At 42.1% G+C, this 21,963-nt stretch overlaps 1 protein-coding gene across 1 annotated transcript in view; it reads right to left on the bottom strand.

The window, feature by feature from the left end:
* abcc8 (ATP-binding cassette, sub-family C (CFTR/MRP), member 8) overlaps positions 1-21,963 on the bottom strand; it is a 75,380-nt gene that overhangs the window by 23,489 nt on the left and 29,928 nt on the right. Inside the window, exons 9-20 of the mRNA XM_076271460.1 lie at positions 18,369-18,503; positions 17,948-18,110; positions 17,114-17,154; positions 15,643-15,788; positions 12,962-13,070; positions 10,984-11,100; positions 10,733-10,805; positions 10,385-10,490; positions 7,829-7,861; positions 5,462-5,500; positions 4,633-4,731; positions 2,155-2,239 (exon numbers count right to left, since the gene is read on the bottom strand). Coding sequence (XP_076127575.1) covers positions 2,155-2,239; positions 4,633-4,731; positions 5,462-5,500; positions 7,829-7,861; positions 10,385-10,490; positions 10,733-10,805; positions 10,984-11,100; positions 12,962-13,070; positions 15,643-15,788; positions 17,114-17,154; positions 17,948-18,110; positions 18,369-18,503 — 1,146 coding nt within the window. The remainder of the gene's footprint in view (positions 1-2,154; positions 2,240-4,632; positions 4,732-5,461; positions 5,501-7,828; positions 7,862-10,384; positions 10,491-10,732; positions 10,806-10,983; positions 11,101-12,961; positions 13,071-15,642; positions 15,789-17,113; positions 17,155-17,947; positions 18,111-18,368; positions 18,504-21,963) is intronic.

Here is a 21,963-nt window from a genome sequence, read left to right as displayed (position 1 = left end):
GCGCTACATGTAACAAAAGAGCTGTCATCTCGCTTATGTGTAACAGTAATTGGACAGTTTGACAGTAACTCAGGATATTTCTGTAATACACATTTCCTATCTGGAGTTAAGATAAGAACACTGGCTTTAGGATCGGCCGTTCTGTAATGACTTTTTTCCGAAATCCGATCCTAACCCTTGTTACCGTAGTTACCAAACAGATAAGATAGGATTTTCGAGTTAGGAAGTTTCTGTAATATGACCCCTGAGTTATAAGTTCTACAGCTCTTGGGCTAATTCCTGAACAGCTGTTTTGAGAGAAATGGTATGAGATAGAGACATAAAAACAAGTGTGAAAGACCCTCTCCAGTGAATGACAAGACTGACCCCTTAAGCCCCCCTAGGGGATGTATGTGTGCTACATACGATTAGATAACACAACTTCATATGGAGCATTACCAGCCACCAGTCTCCTGGGCGCTGGTCCAGAGAAGAAGAGAGAGAGAGAGAGAGAGAGAGAGAGAGAGAGAGAGAGAGAGAGAGAGAGAGAGAGAGAGAGAGAGGAACAATACCAGAGATAAAGAGGGGAGGGGAGTGAAGAGATGAAGACGGGGAGTGGACGGGGGAGGGTTCATATGGGTCAGACTAACGGAGAGAAGAGAAGAGAGATGAAACAGAGAGAGGGAGTGAGGTTGTATCAATATATGATATAATATGAAATATGTTATCTATGCATACATCTACAACAAATATATTATATGTTAATTATTTTATATTATTAATTATATTATTAGTATATTTATACTTTGGCAATATTGTATCTTCAATCATGTCCATAAATTCTTAAATTTAATTAAATTGAACTGAATTGAATCGATTGACAGAGAGAGAGAGGATAGAGAGAGAGAAGGATGAGAGAAAGATGAGACACAGAGAGGTAGAGGGAGAGAGAGGGGAAGAGAGATATATAATAGAGGGGAAGAAAGATGAGAAAGATGAAACAGAGAGGTAAAGAGAGATAGAGTGAGTGAGATATAGATGGAGAGAGAGAGAGAGATGAGAGAGAGATGAAACATTTTGTGACACTACTGTGTTATCTGTAACACTGGCTTTGGCAACACTGTATCCAAACAGTCATGCTAATAAAGCTCCTTTGAATTTGAATTTGAATTTGAATTTGAAACAGCGAGAGGTATATTTAGAGAGAGAGAGACATAGATAAACAGACACAGAGAGAGAGAGAGAGACATAGATAAACAGACACACAGAGAGAGAGAGAGAGAGAGAGACATAGATAAACAGACAGAGAGAGAGAGGGAGAGAGAGAGAGAAGCCAGACTGCCACAACAAGATGAAAGGCAGAAATATAAAGCCTAGCGGAAAGGAGAGATGGTGCAAAACGCCCCATGAGAGATGAGGGGAGAGCAGGGTGGGAGAGCTACCGCAGCGCTCTCATCTCGCCCAGTCCAGAGAGTGAGATGGCCAGTGGAGTGGAGTGGAATAACTCCACCATGTCAAACCCCCGAGGCCCATTTGAGCAAGACCGAGTTGCACATCACGTCACAGAGCACACTCAATACACCCCGCAGAGACCACAATCACACTCAATACACCCCGCAGAGACCACAAGCACACTCAATTCACCCCGCAGAGACCACAATCACACTCAACACAGCCAGCAGAGACCACAATCACACTCAACACAGCCCGTAGAGACCACAATCACACTCAACACAGCCCGCAGAGACCACAATCACACTCAACACAGCCAGCAGAGACCACAATCACACTCAACACAGCCCGTAGAGACCACAATCACACTCAACACAGCCCGTAGAGACCACAATCACACTCAACACAGCCCGCAGAGACCACAATCACACTCAACACAGCCAGCAGAGACCACCATTACATTGAATTGAATTACAGATTACATTGAGGATCTGGAACCATATGCCAAAAACACACACTGCAACATTCATTTACATCCATTACAAGCATTACAAGCGCTAAGAAACCGTGATCCTGAGGTCCGCATCAGACACATTTCTGATTTCCTCTTAATCAGTAGGGCAGATCTATGTTAATGGAGTGTGATGGTGTTTCAAAGATGTCATGGGAGGGTCCTACCTGTCTGTGTGTGTGTGTGTATGTGTGTGTGTGTGTGCAACTGACCCGCTCGCCGACCTCAGTCTGGTCTCCCTGTGGCAGGATGTCGATATCCGGCTGCAGAGAACAGGCATCTATGACAGTCTTATATCTACACACAAAAGAAGATGGTGGGAAAGCAGTGTAAATGCTGGAGTACACACATAATGGCATACACACACACACACACACATGCACGCACAAACGCATGCACGCACACACACACACACACACACACACACACACACACACACACACACACACACACAAATTTGATGGAGAGTTGCTATATACATGTAATAAACCCCCCCAGTTTCAGAAAAAACACAGCTGTTCATAGTTTACACAGTAGCCAGTGGACTGTGACTGTTTTGGATTGGTCAGATTACAGGTACAAGATTTCTTTTGTCTTCCAGGATGGTCTTTTAGGGTGGACCATGTCAGACTAGGCCTAAGCAATCATAAAACCATAAATTCTCGCTGCGTCTTGGTCGGGAGATTGGCCCCATTAGGCTACAAGATCATGTAGCCTATTGTCCATGTCGTCAACACGGGTGTCGTAGGGGATTCCCCACAAATTCTGAATCTGACATGCTAGACTTTTTGTTGTGGTGTCGTGTAATGTTACAGACAATAAATCGCTGGTCGTTGAATATGTCACATGACAAGACGCAATCCTCCTTCGGTATCGTTCCCGACCTTTCATATTTGGGCACGACACTGGAAATTTATCAACTAGCCTACGACAAAATCGTGGCAAAATCATGCAATCTGACCAAGCCATTGCCTACAGTATAATATTTCTAGGACATTCTACCAGCACCTTTAGTTATGAAGGTCTGAAAATTCTAAAACAACATTTTTTTTTAATACTTCAAAATAACATTTGATAAATTAACCTTACATTTTTCAGTAGCCATAGATTTGTAGATTTGAACAAAATCTGGTTTGGTTCTTACCGGGGCTTTTACTGCCTGAATTATCCGATTTTGTTTACTGTGCTCAGAGGTTAGTGCTGGCCTAGTGGGTCGTCTACTTTCAACGGCACATGAACGGCTTGTCGCTACCTCAAAATTCCACTGGAGCTATAAGCGGATTTGTAGGCCTACACGCAGCCTTAGGCCTACAAGACTGTATATAGCTCTTCGAGTCACGGTAAAATGTAATTTTTGGTACATAGCTAATTTAGATACACTTATGGTGTGGGTGCTTGTGTTTCTTTAGGAATCCGCCGTCTTGGTTTGTATAGAAATGAATAGTAGCCTAAGTGGTAATAGGGGGCGATCAAAAGTGTGTTACACTGTTTCATGCAATTATGGTTAAATAAAATGTGAGGCCAGAACTGATCTAATAGAGAATGGGTCGTGAAGACAAAAGGATAAAAAGAACAAGGATGACAAGAGAGCGTTCATTTACTGTAAGTGGCAGGTGTAAGAAAAAGACAAAGGAGTCAAATGGGCAGAGCAAACATCAGTGTCTATGGGATGTTACCACAGCAACAAGGAGATGGAACCCATTTGTCTTCTCAAGAGAAAGACCATTAGGCTAATAGTAATTATATACTAGTGGGTCAAAGTATGGATCTTTTGGCGTGTATGTCTACACTTGGATGTGTGTGTGTGTGTGTGTGTGTGTCTGTGTGTGTGTGTGTGTGTGTGTGTGTGTGTGTGTGTGTGTGTGCACCCGAGCACGAGTGATAGAGAAAGATATGTGTGTTTGTTTGTGTGTGCTTGTAGGTGTACAAACGCATGAAAAAAACAGGCAGCATATGGTGTTTGGGCAGCATTCCCACTGACTGCATGGAACAACAGTCAATGAATAAAAGTGCACGCACATCTACAAAAAATGAAACAGGTGCTGGGTATAAGGCTGCCAACATAAGAACAATAAAGAAATACTAGTACACTGTTATATATCGGTAAGCTCCCAGAGTGGTTTATTAAGCTACAACATTTCGACCAGAGGTCTTTGTCAGGTACCTCTTTAGTTTTGCATGGAACAACAGCCTATAGAAACTGATTACAGTTAAGTGGGGTAAATCATCCACCACAGAGAGACTACGCAGAGCTGCAGCCACGGTTTACTTGAAGTGCTGCATTTGAGAGCTTCCTGAACACATAACTGCAACAGCTCACAACTGGTATTCTGTTTATCTACAGTACTTCAAAACATTCAGCCCAAAGCCAGCAAAGATAGTTTACATAATGGCATAACATATCCTTACACTAACAAAGTGTTGGCAAAAGGAGTTTGATCTGACACTGTGAGAGAAGCAACAGACCACAGAGTCCTTAGCCCTTCGGTGCTCATTATAGAGTAATAGTTAAGATGACCTTCATTACCCTCTAATGGAAGGCTGTGGCTAATGGATGGCTAATTCGGACAAGAAGATTAATCAAGAGAATCAAACAAACAACCTAGTGATTGGAGTGGAATCTTGGTCGAGTGTCCGTTCGAAGCATCATTAAAAAGGGTGAGTGGGAGAAAATGACTGCCAAGACCTACCTCTCTTTGATCAAGGGCATCTCAAAGGTGATGTTCTCCACCAGGGTGGCATTCAGGAGCCAGGGCTTCTGGGAGGCGTAGGCCACAGAGCCCCTCTTCCTAATGGAGAGACAAAGAAATTACCATCTTAGACCTGCTTGTCTAATCTACACTCAGGAACACAGGAATGTTGAGATGCATTGATGTATCATGTATTGGTCTGAATGCACCAAATGCAGCTGCTTTGATTTTAGATTATTACAATTAAAATAATACAAGTACAATTATTACAATTCAGAGCTTTGAACCAGATTTTTTCCCCCAATTGATTCGTTCCGACACAGAAACAGTATCCGGTTTTCAATTCAACCCTAAAATTGACGTTCCTGAACCGGTTGGAACAAAAAAATAGAGTTCCAGAACCGGTTAGTAATGTTCCATGTCAGCTGCGGGACATACAAATAAGTAGGCTGATCATTAGGACTTTAAAATTCTATTGTTAGTCTACATACATTTTCTTAAGTCTCTATCCTGTCATTAAACATTAAAAAAGCACTATAGGCTACATTATGTAAGTGGCATAATTTAAGTATTATAAGTATCAAAATGAAAATTTCTGCCATGTCGTTTAATGGCAAACAACCAAACACATATCCATTATACTTCTTACCTTCAAAGTCTTGTTACAATTACAATTTAATTACAATTACAACCAAACACATATCCATAATACTTCTTACCTTCAAAGCCTTGTTACATAATTTTACATCAAGTTGTAAGTATTCTTACACTAATTTCCAAAATAAATATATTTGTTATAGTTTTGTTATATATTGTTTTAATAGCATACCTGATATCGCCCTCTCCAGCTGTGTCTTTACAAGTGGGGCTACACACACACACACACACACACACACACACACACACACACACACACAAAAAAAGGAATGTTCTAATAGTCAACATTAATCTCAGTTAACCCCCCAGCCCCATGTGTCTGGCAAATTAAGTGTGCTTGTTGGAGGTGAGTAGTTAGTGCCCAGAGGCAGGGCAATAGTAGCCATGGCTTTGTTACTGCACTTTAGTGGTGTACTCATGGGGGGCAATCAGTGTAAATCCACCAATACACCCAGGTCATCTATGAGCTATGCTCTCTTAAACATGATGACCTTCAATATGACCTTATCTCAAGTACGCCAAATGAACAGCAGTGGTGGGAGTCAAACAATATGAATCCATTTGGCCACAAATAGCAGAGACTGAAGTCAAACCTCGATTACTGCAACTTAATAGGGACTAAACCTCACACAATACTACGTAGACTTAATAAGACGTCCTCTAAGCATATGCTAAAAATCAGCATGATCTGTATGCTGCACTGAATTCAAACTGAGCTCAGCACAGTGCACACCACATCCTGCAGTAATCGAGTGTCCTTGGTGTGTCCCTGCCCCTGTGCTGCAGAGCAGAAAGGAGAGCTCCTGTGTGAGTTGTGGGGGGTGAGGATCTTGGTGTGTCCCTGCCCCTGTGCTGCAGAGCAGAACGGAGAGCTCCTGTGTGAGTTGTGGGGGGTGAGGATCTAACTGAAAACACGCAGCAGAGAGCACCTTCCATAGCAACCATCCTGCTTTGTATCCTCCAGACACAAAAGCAGCTTAGACGCGACTTGTTACAACCACATTCTTGACACACCAGACTGACACTGACTGACAGGACCATAAAATCCAAACCAACCAGAGGTTTCCTTGCCGAGAATCAGACTCCCCACACACAGTAGACACTTCCCAACTGAGTCACGTCCAACATGTAACATAAGTTGTTTAAGCCAGCAACAAACCCTATACATGCTAATTTTGTGTAACAAGATCATTACAGCTGATTCAGAATGCTGGAGCACGCCTGGTCTTCAATCAGCCAAAGAGGACACATGTAACTCCTCTCCTAGTTACTCTCCATTGGCTCCCTATAGTAGCCAGAATTACATTTAAATCTCTCACTTTGGCCTATAGGACACTAACTAGATCTGCTCCTAGTTATTTTAATTCAATAATCAAGCCTTACACCCCCAACCGCCCACTGCGGTCTTCTGGTGAGCGTATGTTGTGTCGACCAGTCATGAAAACTGGGTCTAATTCCAAACTCTTTTCTTCAGTGGTTCCATGTTGGTGGAATGAACTGCCCAGTGCTCTCCGTTCCTGTGGTAGTTTTGGGTCGTTTAAGAGGGGTCTAAAGACATTCCTATTCAACATATACTTAGTTGTTTAAGCGCTTATGTGTTATGGTTTATATAATGTTGTTTTATTTTAATTGGGCTGTTAATTAATTTGACATTATTGTTTATTATTGATATTCTCCTTAATGTAGTCTTAGCATGTCATTGTTTTTATATTATTGATTGAATTGACATTATTGTTTTATTATTGCCTTTCCCCTTTTTTACATTGCTTTTTTTATTAGGCTATTGATTGAATTGATATTATTGTGTACTATAACTATTCTCCTTACTATATTTGACCTACATTTTAATCTGTTCCCTGTTCAATTTTAAATATTATTATGTTGTTTTGTATTTATGTGTCGCTTTGGACAAAGGCGTCTGCTAAATCCATAACCATAACCATAACCATAATTTCACTGTAATTAGCTAAAACTAATTATAATTATAACTATTACAGGCGGTATTTCTCACTGTGCTGTCAATCAAATGTTGCATAAAGCAGTTTCCCAGTGAGTCTATTTAGTGTCGCCTATCTAGAGCCACAATGACAGAGGCGACACTAAATATTCAAAAATACTACTACGTCAGAAAGACGGACGGCTTATCCCATGATGAGATGTGAGCTCATAACCAAATCCTATTACAGCGCTACAGGGATTTGATGAGTCATTGTGTGAATAAATGTTTTTTTGCAGACTGGTGAGCAGGTGCTACCTCCTAGACGTGGTCAGGAGAGGTTGATCTAGCAGAGGTTATTAATGGGAGACCTGTAAAGTGCCCCTCATGGCTGCAGTGCAAGTCCCTTCTTGTTTTGAAGAAATGCTTTTCATGCTTTGAATTCTGCTCTTATTTTCCTGAGGTATGTACAATGGTAAAGGGAAATTGGTTTGTTACCCAATTTAACTTTGATTATTTTAAAGTCACAGTGCTGATAGGCATTCATACAATGTGCAATGTAAGTGGTATGCAGATAAAATAGATACAGGAATCATAAAATACCTCTCATCACCTTCTGAGTCCAGGTTGGGAAGACTGCAAAAATAAGGAAAACATAAGATCAATTAATAAGTAAAACAAGTCAATAACATCTGAAAGCATAATCTGTCCATTTAATACCAATTCATACTTTTCTTCTCTGACGCAAGCAATGCATTGATTACTTTCAGGGGACATGAAAGCCCATTATCTTTAACTCTGCTAACGTCCACATGATTGAGAAGTCATTCCAGTTATGAATAGTTGTGAGATACGCTCAGAAAACAAGACAAGGCTTTTGTGAAACCCACTATCAACAGACAGGGTGGCAGCAAGCACAGCTCATTCAGAGGTAACATACAGTAGAGCGCGGAAATGGACACTGTACCTTTTTATACACAGATGGACACTGTACCTTTTTATACACAGTAAAATTGTATACTTTCTGTAGTTTGAAATGGGCATTACGTGATGTAATCAGCCTCTAAATACTTTGAAATGAGTCACTGGTGTTATCACATTTGCATAAAATGCTAACAGAACAAAAGCATATGCACACACACACACACACACACACTCACACACACAAACACACACACACACACAGGCATGCACACATGCACAGAAGCACCACACAAAGCAGCTGCCACAATCAAGCCCCGAGGCACAGAAGCATGACATTTACACCCCTTTGGCAGGCAACACATTTAGCTCTCCTTGACTTTTTAGAGATGGCACCTCGAGAGGCATACAGAGGACACGGCACTCATTGTGTTGAGGAGGTGCTAAGTCCACCACCACTCCATAGATCCCCTGGTATGCTATGCTTAAGTATACTTAAAATGCCATGGAGCAATGCAGGGAAGCTATTGAAATGATGAGATCTGATAGCAGAAAAATAATCGTCAGTCATCCTCTGGGATCCCATGCAATCCTCCATCAGTCACATCAAAATGATTTAGCCCTGTCAGTCTTCTCTTTTCAAACACTCTGTCTACGTCCATTTTTAGAGAAAAGCTTGATCCAAATCTGGAAGGGATGTTTCACTAGCTGCAGCTGTGATCCTTTGGCTGAAAGATCGAAATGAATCCAGACCAGTTGCTCGAGAGAATGGCACAGACGCCTCTTCCGGTTCAATCCCAAGAATAGTCTCAGCATGATAAACTACTCACTCAGATTATCAGTGAGGCTCCAAGCTGAAAGCCTTATTTATTTATTTATTTATTTATTTGTTTGTTTGTTCATTCATTCATTAATTCATTCATTCTATCCATCTGAATTTCAACCAGCTACAGGACATCCCAACAGGAGATGGGTCTGAGTTAGCTAATGTTGTGGTTCAGGCCGACTCAGGCAAGCGTTGATATGTCCAGTGCATCTGGCGTGGACGTGCCCCAGTCGCATGGCACCTTAGGACTCTGGGGACATCCAAAAGCCATTAAGACCAATGTTTGCAAATGTCCTAATCACTCGGTTACTGATTGGGAAAATGTGAAATGAGCCGAGTCTAGTTTAGTCCAGCCCAGTTTCCCACCGCTGCCTTGTATGCCTTCGCAAAACAACATTGCCATGAAAAATGGTAGAGATAAGGCTCTCTCGAAGGGAGGATCGGGCACAATTTGCAGGGAGGGAGTAGCGGGTACAATTTGCAGGGTGTGCCAGCTGACTGTTGGCACGGGATCAGAGTGCAGAGAGAGTGACACAAGGAGAAGATCTAATGGGAAATCTGACCCTTTGCTCCATGAGCACCAAATACACAGGGCCCTCTTATCGCCACCATATAATTACACACAAATAACCTTCAATGCTCTCACAGACTAAAGCTTGGCAACTCAATTCCTCTTCCACCCACCTCCCTCTCTCTCTCTCTCTCTCTCTCTCCCTCTCTCTCTCTCTCTCCTTCTCCTACAGACATTCACACCTCTTTGACATTGCAGATGTGTAGCATTGCTGGGAGATCCTCTATACAAGGTCACTGAACTTGATCATTGCATTATGCCAGAGTATATCCCATTAAGTATCAATGGAGAAGGATGTACAGAAGCTCCATATCACCCACATCCTTCCCCTCTCCATCCTTCCATCTTTCCCCTCTCCATCCTTCCCCTCTCCATCCTTCCATCTTTCCCCTCTCCATCCTTCCATCTTTCCCCTCTCCATCCTTCCATCATTCCCCTCTCCATCCTTCCCCTCTCCATCATTCTCCTCCTCTCCATCATTCCCCTCTCCATCCTTACCCTCTCCATCCTTCCATCATTCCCCTCTCCATCATTCCCCTCTCCATCCTTCCATCATTCCCCTCTCCATCCTTCCATCATTCCCCTCTCCATCCTTCCTCTGATTGAAGACTCTGTGTGGTCACTGTGTTGTCACATTATGGGCATTAGTGTGTTGAGAGGTTAATACGTATCAGAGCTTACTTTGCTCTATGGTCTAAAGGCCTTCAGGGAACAGACACATGTACTGTAGAGTCTGCACAGTGTTGATCTTGACAGCACAGCAGCGGAGTACTAGAATGATCTAGAGCTAAAGGAAGTGATTGTTTGGCAGTAACTCCTGTAAGAATGACAGACATCTCACCTGTTCCAGACTACACTACCAGAGGTCTTCTGCATCTCCCCTAGAGCAGCCAGCAGCAGGGAGGACTTCCCACATCCCACCTGGCCCACAATCATGGTTAGCTGACCTGAGGGCAAACACACACACACACACACATACACACACACATACACACACACCACACACACACCACACACACACGCACATGCACACACACACACACACACACACACACACACACACACACACACACACACACACACAGTAGAATACACATTATATGTATAAGTAATACAGAGTGATACAGAGTATGCAACTTATAGTATATACACACACAAATACGTCAGCAACAAATCAGTGGAGACCTACCGAATGGAATCTTTATATTAACATTTGACAGTGTGGGGGGACCATCTACCCAGGTGAAGTATCCATTGCTGATCTGTTGAAACAGGAGGAGAAACTAAACAAAACATGCACTCAGGGCAGAGTACATTCAACTGAGCACACACATGTCCACTGCACACACTAACAACAGATAGGAAAAGAATAACAATGGCTGTCCAAAAAGGCAGTTTTATGTGTGTGTATGTGTGTGTGTGTGTGTGTGTGTGTGTCACCTTGATGCAGGTGTCCTCATCGTCCAGCGAGAGGCTCTCCTCCTCAAGGTCTCGGTGGAGCCCAAAGTTGTTCCAGTCCTCCCGACCAGGGTGCTTACGGTTCACCACCTTTAAAGGCTGACCACATACCAGAGAGAGAGAGAGAGAGAAAGAGAGAGAGAGAGAGAGAGAGAGAGAGAGCTCTAAACAGATTTCTTCAGTATTTTATCACCCATTAAAAAACACACACACAGCTCTCTCTCTCTCTCTCTCTCACACACACACGAGTCATTCTAGAATTCGTGGTAGCAGTTGCGTCTCCGAGATAAACATTTTGCTATTTTTCAAAAATATAAATCTTTATTGAATCAATTTTGAACAATAATGCTAATTGTGACAACCTTTCACCAATAACAACACTTATATTATGATATTAGACCCAATTAATCTATAAAATATTAACTAAATGACTTCCTTCCCCTATATTATTACCAGTCTCTGACTGATTCATACTTTTAACTTGAATAAACATGTAACAAGTTACTAAGTCTAACATTATTGGGAATTAATCTTTTGGGGATTAATCCATTAAAGGAATTATCCGGAGTAAAATGCACTTTAGATCGATTTCCGGATGATTGGGAGTACATACGTTGAGTTGACATCAAAATTATGTCATTCGGATGTGTTTTGAGAAAGTTCGATTGTACCGTTTTCAGTCACAACTCGTAGCCTGGAAGTGAGCGGGGCATTTCAATTGCGCCGCTACAAAACGCTATTTTTATACCTCTTCTACAGTTCCAAACAACATAACACTTACGTGGTAGTGAGTAGAGGGTCCCTAAAGCCAAACCGAAGTATCCCGAGGTCTTTATGCGGTCGAATAGAGAGTCCAGAATGAATTTCATCAAGCCAGTACCTTTCCGGGAATGTTGCAATCTTTGCCGCCACCTTGAGGGGAAAGTCCGTAGGAGTCTTATTGCTGAGTGTGTTGTAACACACTCTGGAAATTCACAATTTCGTCGCCGTTTAAAAAAAAAAAACATAGTCCAGTCCATACAACTTCATTTCAATTTCGAAAGAAATACTGGACTATGTTTTTTTTTTTTTTTTTAAACGGCGACGAAATTGTGAATTTCCAGAGCGTGTTACAACACACTCAGCAATAAGACTCCTACGGACTTTCCCCTCAAGGTGGCGGCAAAGATGGCAACATTTCTGTAAAGGTACTGGCTTGATGAAATTCATTCTGGACTCTCTATTCGACCACATAAAGACCTCGGGATACTTCAGTTTGGCTTTAGGGACCCTCTACTCACTACCACGTAAGTGTTATGTTGTTTGGAACTGTAGAAGAGGTACAAAAATAGCGTTTTGTAGCGGCGCAATTGAAATGCCCCACTCACTTCCAGGCTACGAGTTGTGACTAAAAACGGTACAATCGAACTTTCTCAAAACACATCCGAATGACATAATTTTGATGCCAACTCAACGTATGTACCCCCAATCATCCGGAAATCGAAAGTGCATTTTACTCCGGATAATTCCTTTAACTGTTATAGAATCAGCTGCATACAATGTCTATTATGTGCAATTTCAGTATCAAAAATGCAGTATTTTTATCCGTCCCAATATTCTTGTCTAACTCTTTTAACTCTCTTTTAACCACATAAAATCAACAACCATTTTGACCAACAACGCTGCACCAAGATATGTCACTTCCTTTGGCAGGAAATGATTAGTCAAATCTGTTATTTTGATATCGGAGTGAATCTCTCACTCAATTTAAAAAAAAAGAAAACAGTAATATGATTACCATAAAATCCATGAAATTCTGATTTTTATACATGCCATGTGGTAGCTAGTTTGAGATTAGCATGTGGAGTCAAGACACAAAATGATGGGAAATGTCAACTATTATCGTCAATTCTGTTAATGGATTATACAGAATAATGATGAACAGAGCTGACTTGTCTGTTGACATATGGTACACACTCACCAGGGCCTGGTACTTGCTGTTTTTGGAGGAGGCCGGGGGGAGAGTGGTCCTGGGCTCCTGTTCCTCTCCGATCTCATCACAGGAGAAGAACTCACTAAGTTTCTGCACACTGAACCACAGCACACAGCCACACAGGGGAAACACATGAGTTACCATCCCAACAGAGTATGTACAGTAACACACACAAGAGCAAATATTGTCTTTCATTTAGCTGATTTCATACATTTGCTCTAAACAGTACTTTTTTGTACTCACTGGTTCTGATTCACTTTTTACTGCCTATCTACTATACTGATCTACTCACTGAAATACATGTGCTGTACAGGATATGACCACCATCTGGAACTTAATTGAATATCTTCATTCTCACAAGTCATATTAACCTTGAGATTATGCAGTAATCTTGCTGCAATGCAGTATACTTCATAGTATGGTATAACAGCTGTCATCCCAAGGGTCCTCTGTGAGTAGCATACATATACTGCTTGCAGTGTGTGTGTGTGTGTGTGTGTGTGTGTGTGTGTGTGTGTGAGTGTGTGTGTGTGTGTGAGTGTGTGTGTGTGTGTGTGTGTGTGTGGGTGTGCGTGCGATTTCAATGTGTGTGTGTGTGTGTGTGTGTGTGCCATTGCACATGTTTGCATGTGTGTGTGTATGTGTTTGCCAGTACTCTGCAAAAACTGATATCTAACTAAGTGTTATAATCTTATAATTGTTTTTAGTCAGCAGTGATTCTTGAGATTTCAATTTTTGGCACCTAGCGTTATCTCGTAAGATCGCTTTGACTTTAATAAGAGTTTGACTTATTCTAAGACGTCTTTATCCAGACAAATTTGCTTAACACACTGGCAGCCAGATTTGCTTGTTTTCATGATAATATGTCTTAAAATAAGTCAAACTCTTATTAAATGAAGTCATATGTTTTTTTATGAGAAATCGTCAGGTAAGTATCTTCATACTAACAATACCTACTAGATTAATATAAGATTAATAACACTTGGATAGACAAGATGTTTTTGCAGTGTGTCATAATAAACTACAGCTGCGTACCCCATTCCCAGGTCCCTAAATACCCTCATAAACAACCTTGCCTGATTACCTACATGGTTCCCCATGAGACTAGCCTAGATTCACTAACTAAAATATCTCACAAACAAAATGTGCAGAATACCAATCATATAATATACAGCAAAGACCAAGCTTTCCACTTCTCCAAATGGAATGGAATCACCACAAATCTATAGTGGCCTTTGCAATGAAGTGAAAGTAAAGCATCTATGATTTACACCAGCTTTCTCTTTTCTGTAAACATTCTCAGAGGCTTGCTGTCCTGTTCTTAGAGATGATGAAAGCTTTAAGCTGTCTCTGTCTCACACACACCCCGTGGGCCTACAGCTCCTCCAGACAGCACTTTTTAAGTGGCTTTTTCATAGCTGAGTGAGAGATAGTCTGGGTCTATACGAGACACGCAACACATGGTGTATTCCTGTTATTTCTACCATATTCTTATCCTTCACAAGGATGGCTTCATTTGCCCTATGGTTGCCAGTCATCAATCACTATAGCACTGAATCAGTAAATAAGTTTACTCACTGTACATATACCACAAAAACTATGAAGACATGCCACTGAAAATGTGAGGGCTGAGTTCTAGACATGGAGACCAAAATATGTTGCAAAGTGGTCCCCTTTTGCAGTGGACCCTGGCAGTGACCGATTCACCCCCTCTGTACTCTGTGGGATCAGAGAGACGCTCTCAGTCTCTTATTCACACCTGTTAAAAGCCTGTTTAGCTCATTTCTCTCCCTCTACTATCGTAAGAGGTTCCTCACCCTCTTATGACCCTTTTGTACTCCATTAGTCTGCCCTTAATGTCAGACATAACCACTTTATAATGACTTCTTAAATATTATCAACATAAATGACTTTTTTTTATGACACTGCAACAGGCTTAGGGTACTTTCATTATTTGACCTAACACTAAACTCATTTAAATGCAACCTTAACAGGCTTATCATGCTCAAACAATATCCACAATAAAACTATTTGTGTCTGCCTATCAAAGTCACATCCTATTATCTTCCCATACTGGTCCATTGGTCCAGATCATAATGGAATGCTCCACGGTGCTCCATTTTGCTCTGCCCAATAAGCAGGACCTCGGCATCTTTGCCGATTATAAAAGCTTTTACTCTGCTACAGATAATTAACCACCCTTGTCAGACAGTAAATTGGAAAGCACTTACAGAGCGCAAACACCCATTAGCGTCTCAAAAACAGAGCAGCAAGCAAAGAATCAAGTGCCAAACCAAAGACTGAGAAAAGGGCCACAGTAAGGGTCAGAATTCAGCCACAATAATAAGCTACCTCAAAGGGCCTCATGTCAAAAGCTTTTATAACTACATTATTTATTATCACACTAATTGCATTTTACTCAATCAAACATATGAAGCATGGCTATATAATTGTTTGATTGATTAACTAATTAATTGACAGATTAATTGATGGATTGATTGATAATACAATATCGAGTTATAAAAGAAACAAGTTTTCTTCATAAGGCCTACAACACCATTAGTCTTATTATGTCATAGCTTCACCTATATAATTAAGATATCAATAATTAGGATAATCAGTTCCTGCATGTTTAACACAGATGTTAGTTGTACACAGACAGAACTCACCTGACCAGGCCTTTGACAGTGGAGCGCACTACGCTGGACAGTAGGAAGAGAGGCGAGACCAGCATGTGGAAGAGGGACAGGGAGGCAAACGCTACAGCAGGAGACAGATTTGCATCCTCCGAGATGTGAACGTGGACCACGAACGTCTTCACAGGCAGAAGAAAAAGACTTATCAACAGGGCTTCAAAGATACACTAAAGGAGCTATGAAGAGTTCTGTAGGCTTCGATTTCGCAGCCACATGGCCCTCTTCTACTGACTTGCACTGCATTTAACACAGTGCCTCAAAAAGTGATATTACAAAAGAACAGGGCTAACCACAAATGGGCCCATTGCCACCCAGCAGTACTAGCCTGGGTTTTCCCATGCTTTTCCCATGCAGCGATTTTATTCATGCTGCTAGGCAGCCTGGATTCTATGGACTTTGTTTTCACCTCAACGAAGGAACCAATCACAGAATGGAGGGAGGGCAGCAAGACGATGACGACACACCGAAGCTGTTATGAGCTACGTACAGATGCATTTGATAGACATTCGTAGCGCCCAATCAACGCCGCTGGACATTCGTAAACCACGTTTCAAATACGAGAAAATTAATGTCTAGTTCCCAGACCCCATCTCGATGAGACGAGGTCTGACGTTAGCCAGGCTACAGCAGTACAGTATTGCCATCCATCCCTATGAAAAGTGGGAAAGTACTGCTGAAGGGCTTAGCAGAGGTAATGACACTCTGAGGTACTCAGGTACCCATCATCAGTGCAAGTACAGATTAAAGCAACACTATGTAATTTTTTGATGTATGATTTTATCGCGCATCTAGTTGTGGTATCATCTTCAAATTCACTCTGATGATATACGGTCACAAGAAGGACAGAAACACAATGTTTTTCCCACAGCTCATCCAGGATATGTACTATGCAGTTCTGTGATCCAGATCGGAACACATCACAAAAATTGAAGAAAACCTTTTACAGCACGACTTTGCTGACTACTGACTATATTGCCAACACACACTAATTAGCATTAGCAGGTTTCTAGCAGTGCCAATTAGGCTTTGGATGGTGTTTGAAAGGGTTTCTTTGTGTCTTTTCGGTAGCTAGCTCCAATGTCTGGCTAAAATCCACATACTTTTGCTTTAAGTGAATCTGACATTGCACAGCAATCACAAAAAGTCTCATTGCCATCCATCGGTATGGCAGGGCAAGTCTTGCTGAAGGGCTTAGTGGAGGTAATTAAACTCTGAGGTGCTCTGTGAAATGTGAGCAGAGGCAGACTGTCCAGCCCTGACACATTTGGTTGCCTGCCAGTTTCCTCTCAAAATGACCTCAGACACACACAGCTGTCTTCTTTAAATGCCCTTCAGCAGACAAGACACATCGTGTGCTGCTTGATTACAAAGGTAAATGTCAGGAAGGAACTGACAAGAGGAAGTGGAGTTGCTCTAACACGTCTTAAATCGAAAATATACTCACGGTAAGAACAGCTGCGATTGGGATGGCTGTATTCATGAAAACTGAAATGGAAGAAAGGTCAGTTGAATTGAAAGCATCAGGCCCCGTGGCTATAGTTCTGCCTGAATCACTGAGATACACGGTTTTAGCAGAAAAAAGCCCCGGGCATCATTCCAACTAACTGCTTCAATTGACAGTCTAAATCTACCAATTCTGAATTCAATTACCTTCCTTAAAATCAACTTAATTAAATAGCCTATAGGTAAACTGAATAAAACCTAACAAAAGACCCCCAGCCAAAAGAGCATGTTGATCTTAAAGACAATCCCGGCAGACAACAACATTACAACAACAACACATTACATTTATATCTATAGAGCTTTTCTAGGTACCATAAGCTCTTTACAGTTAGAGGGGGTAACATCACTACAACCATCACCAATGTGAAGCAACCACATGGATGGCACGACAGCCATTTTGCCCCAGAATGCTCACCACACACCAGCTGGAGGAGGAGAGTGAGGGAATCAATCAACACTAGGGGGAATGATTAAGGGACAAATTGGAACACCGGGGAATCTTAGTCTTTGTGATCAGTGCCATAGGATCCTATGACCTTGATGATGGTCAGAATCTTGGCATTTACAGTAAGTCTCCTCTGATGGTTGGCAACTTAGCTTTCCAGGCAAATACTGGGCATCTGTTGGTCTGGCTTCTAGCTGGTAATGGTAGTGTTGTGTGTGAAAGTCTCTTGAGTCTCTCTCTCTCTCTCTCTCTCTCTCTCTCTCTCTCTCTCTCTCTCTCTCTCTCTCTCTGATGGATGTAATGCGTGGGTGAGTGTGTCAGAGATCTCACTGGAGATGGAGGTGTAGAGGGCGAAGGTCTGCAGGCTCTTAAGCTCCTTCTTGCGTGTCTCCTCCATGCTGCCACAGAAGATGTGCTCCCAGGCGTAGAGCTTCAGGAGCTTGATGCCCCTCAGCAGCTCATTGGTCTTCTTCAAGCGGTCATTTGAGTACTCCTGCGGGACAGCATCCAAAGGGAACAGGCAATGAGGCAGACAGCTGCCACGCCTCTAGCACTCAGACACCTGATTTCAGAGCTATCTTCCCCACTGTCATTGTTTACAACTACAACTGTTAACTTGCTTACTTGCTAAAGACTGGCAACTGGATGCTTTTCTTTGCTTCACATATTGAGCCACCACATAAACAACAATTCAAAACAACAACAACACTAAGGTGTGTGGCTGTGTCTGTAAACCGTCAAGAAAACTTACCAAAGTACTTTTTTGTGCTTCAGACAATTTGGTTGCCACAAAGTACTGCACTGGGGCCAGGAGTGCAATGACGGTGGCTCCAATCAAGGCACTTATACCCAAGAGGTAGTACAACAGAATCACCCCCACAACAATCTGGAAAAGTGACAAAAAGTGACAAAAAAGACAAAATGTTTAGTTACCAGCTGAAGAGCAGATGGCATACAAACACCATGCAGATGCCCAGGGATGTTGGGCATGAATAAGAAAGCAGATACTTCATCAGATACGCAACATGGGACAGCTAAATGTTCTTTTGTAGCATAATTGAAATCTGCATTGCTGTGAAAATTGGACGACTAAATGTTTAATGCTAACACACAGTAATGGAGCACAGATGTTGCTAACTTATTATATTAATTATTTTCCTAGACTTTCCTAGAGTTCCTGTGGATAGTCACACATGCAGACATTTATGGGTGGGCTTAAAGTAACACAATGTAGTTCTTTTCCTTAATTAAGAGCTTTCCTTTTCTTAACTGTAACCTAATCCATTTAGATGTTACACTGACATGATTTCAGACTGCTTCCAGTGATCTCCAGACTGCAGCCTACAAGGCCTAACGTAAAACGCTAAATCCTCCGCGTTGGCCTGAAGACACAGCCATGTGCTATCATTGCCATTGGACTGAGTTGGACTAAGTTAACGCAGACTTTTTTTTTCTTTCTTTCTTTTTTCTTTCTTATTTTATTATTTGTTAATTGTTTGTTTGTTGTCTGTCTTGTTTGTCTACCGTTAGGTGTCTCGGGTACGCTGGCGATTACGTCGCTCCATCCGGTATCTTTTGTCTTATGTGTAAATGTCTAGTGTGTGCTGATTATTATCATTTTTTTTTATTGTGTTTACTCTGTAAAGCGACCTTGTGAGAGAAAGTGGAATAGAACATTATGTTCAATATTCCAATATGTGGTTTAATGTTCTGCATTTCTCATCAGTGGGTCACTTTGACACTAAAAGTATGATTCTAGGTAATGAATGTATTTAGAGATAAGTGGGAATATTATGACTTTGCAGTGTTTCACTGTTCTGCATGGCTGCGTCAGTAGCTATCTGCTCCGGATTGCCAGGTTGCCACTGATCAGAGTCTGATTCAGTGTAGTCCACGTGAGATGGGATGACCAACGCCATCTCCCGTCAGCCTGGAAGGATACTTAAACTCTAACTATTTCCTTGCCTAGTTAGAGCAGCTGATGGATCTTTAGGTGAAGTCATGCTGTCTCTCCCTTGATGCGCATCATTGTAAATAAACTCTTTTTCCGTGGCTCTGTAAAAGAGCCTCTTAGGTTGTAACTTTTACAGACAGGCTTACAGCTACCATCTAGTCAACTCCGGTCTAGCTGTCGCGAAAGGTCAATTAAGGATTATTCTTTTTACCAAACCTACTGTGTGTGATCCCTCAGCCCGCTCTGCCGCCCTGACGCGCTCTCGGTGAGTAGTACGTTTTGTTCCTTTAAAGTGCTATTATGATTGCCATCATGGGCAAAGGGGGATTGCGTTGAGTAGAGCTCCTGTCTTTCGTAACGGAATAGACAGTTTGGGTGATAGTTTGTTGTAGCAGCTATCCGGCCCTGTAAAAGAAGGAACAAATTGTGTGCGCACACAGGTTGGGCCTACGTCAACGAATCTCCAGAGAGTTACAGATGTTCGATGCTGGGTCTGGGTGGGAGACCACCATCACTGGGTTTGCTAAATTGGAAAATCTGTCAAATTTTGAGACAAGTCACTGTAAGGTAACCAATGAGGAACATGAGTCAGTTTATGTCTCAACATACAAGGATACAAGGATACAAGGAAGTTTATTGTCACATGCATATAGTTACTGGAAGTAAGAAATGCAGTGAAATTATGTCTGGTGTCAGCCTGTTTGTGCATTAATGGGGGAGGGGGGGGGGGTAAAAAGTGCAGTAGAAGAGGGGTTTAGTAGATTAAGTGGCAAGCATAAGAAAGGTGGGGGAGGATTGGGATTGGGGGGGGGGGGGCACCAACAAGGAGCACCCAAGAGCAACAGGGGCAAGGATAAACTCCCTTACCAAGGAAGAAACCTTGGGCAGATCCACGGCTCAAGGGGCTAACCCAACTGCCAGGGGTCTTGGTGTGTGTGTTGGGGGGATGACAGGGGAGATGGGATAGTGTGCTGTGTATGTGGGGAGAGGGCAGTGTGCAATATGTGTGTTGGAGAAGCTTCCTCATGAGACAATGTGCTGTGTATTGGGGGGGGGGGGGCAGTGTGCTGTAAGTATGTTGGGGACGTGTGTTGGAGCTTCCTGATGAAATAATGTGCTGTGTAAGTAGGGGAGAGGGAGGGGGCAGTGTACTGCAAGTATGGTGAAGGGACTTACTATTGCAAGCAGAGTACTGTATGTATGATGTATGAGAGTGATGACAGTGAAGATGTGTGTGTGGGCGGGAGGGGAGTGGAGCAGTGACTGTGTGTGTGTGTGTAGTGTGTGTGTGAGGGTAGGTGGGGGCAGTGTGCTGTAAGTATGTAGAGGATGTGTGTTGGAGAAGATCCTGAAGACAATGTGCTGTGTATGTAGGGAGGGGGTGGGCAGTGTGCAGCAACATGTATGTCTATGTATGTTTCTGACCTATGGGTTATGTGTATGTGTTACTTTGCAATTGTCTGCTAAAGGTGTTCTCTGATACTAACATGTCTGAGTGTCAACCTGTCCCTGCTTGAACTACTAATTGGCATAGTTTGTTTGGAGCTGCAAAGCTATTTGAATCTAAGAAAACATCCGCCTCATCTGCGTTGTTAAGGGAAAGTTAACTTACTTGGCAGCTTTGTCTGCCTGTGGCAGCCACACATGGTCAGCAGCATTAGTTGGGCCAAACTAAGATAAAGGTGGGGACGCCTATTCAAAACATCCCAGTGCTGCTAACATTGTGTGTCAGCCAATCAAAAATACCACAAAATAATTAGGAGACAGAATGTGTCTAAAACTATAGGCTACATGTTATGTGTTGCAACTAAAGACTGAGTCCGTTCTGTCTTTGTATTCTCTCCTGTCAGTCGACATGAACCCTGAGTGAGAGAGTGTGTGTGTGTGTGTTGGCCAGCTGATATGCATGAATGTCACATATCTGTTACAGACTGTAACTGAGAATACACATAAGAAAGATGCATCTGACTGTTAACTGTATTGAATTTTTTTTATTTTTTTTTGCTTCCTCTCAATAAGATAATTATTTTTGTTTTTGCTTGGGATTCAAACTTGTTTGATTTACTGAACTATTCTCAACTATAATATTAATATTATAGTTGACTTTGCAGTGTTTCACAGTAGCTATCTGTTCCGGATTGCCAGGTTGCCACTGATCAGAGTCTGATTCAGTGTAGCCCACGTGAGATGGGATGACCAACGCCATCTCCCGTCAGCCTGGAAGGATACTTAAACCCTGACTATTTCCTTGTCTAGTTAGAGCAGCTAATGGATCTTTAGGTGAAGTCATGCTGTCTCTCCCTTGATGCGCATCATTGTAAATAAACTCTGTTCCTGATTTTTCATATTATTGGTCTGACTGGGTCTCTATTAAATCTATGGTATCAAAATT

Source organism: Alosa pseudoharengus, unplaced genomic scaffold (genome assembly GCF_046254945.1).
Source record: "Alosa pseudoharengus isolate Yale_2024_CS ecotype anadromous, Long Island Sound unplaced genomic scaffold, YU_APseudo_1.1 YU_APseudo_1.1_scf_10, whole genome shotgun sequence".
Taxonomy (NCBI): Eukaryota; Metazoa; Chordata; class Actinopteri; order Clupeiformes; family Clupeidae; genus Alosa; species Alosa pseudoharengus.
This window is presented reverse-complemented; position numbering and strand designations above follow the sequence as displayed.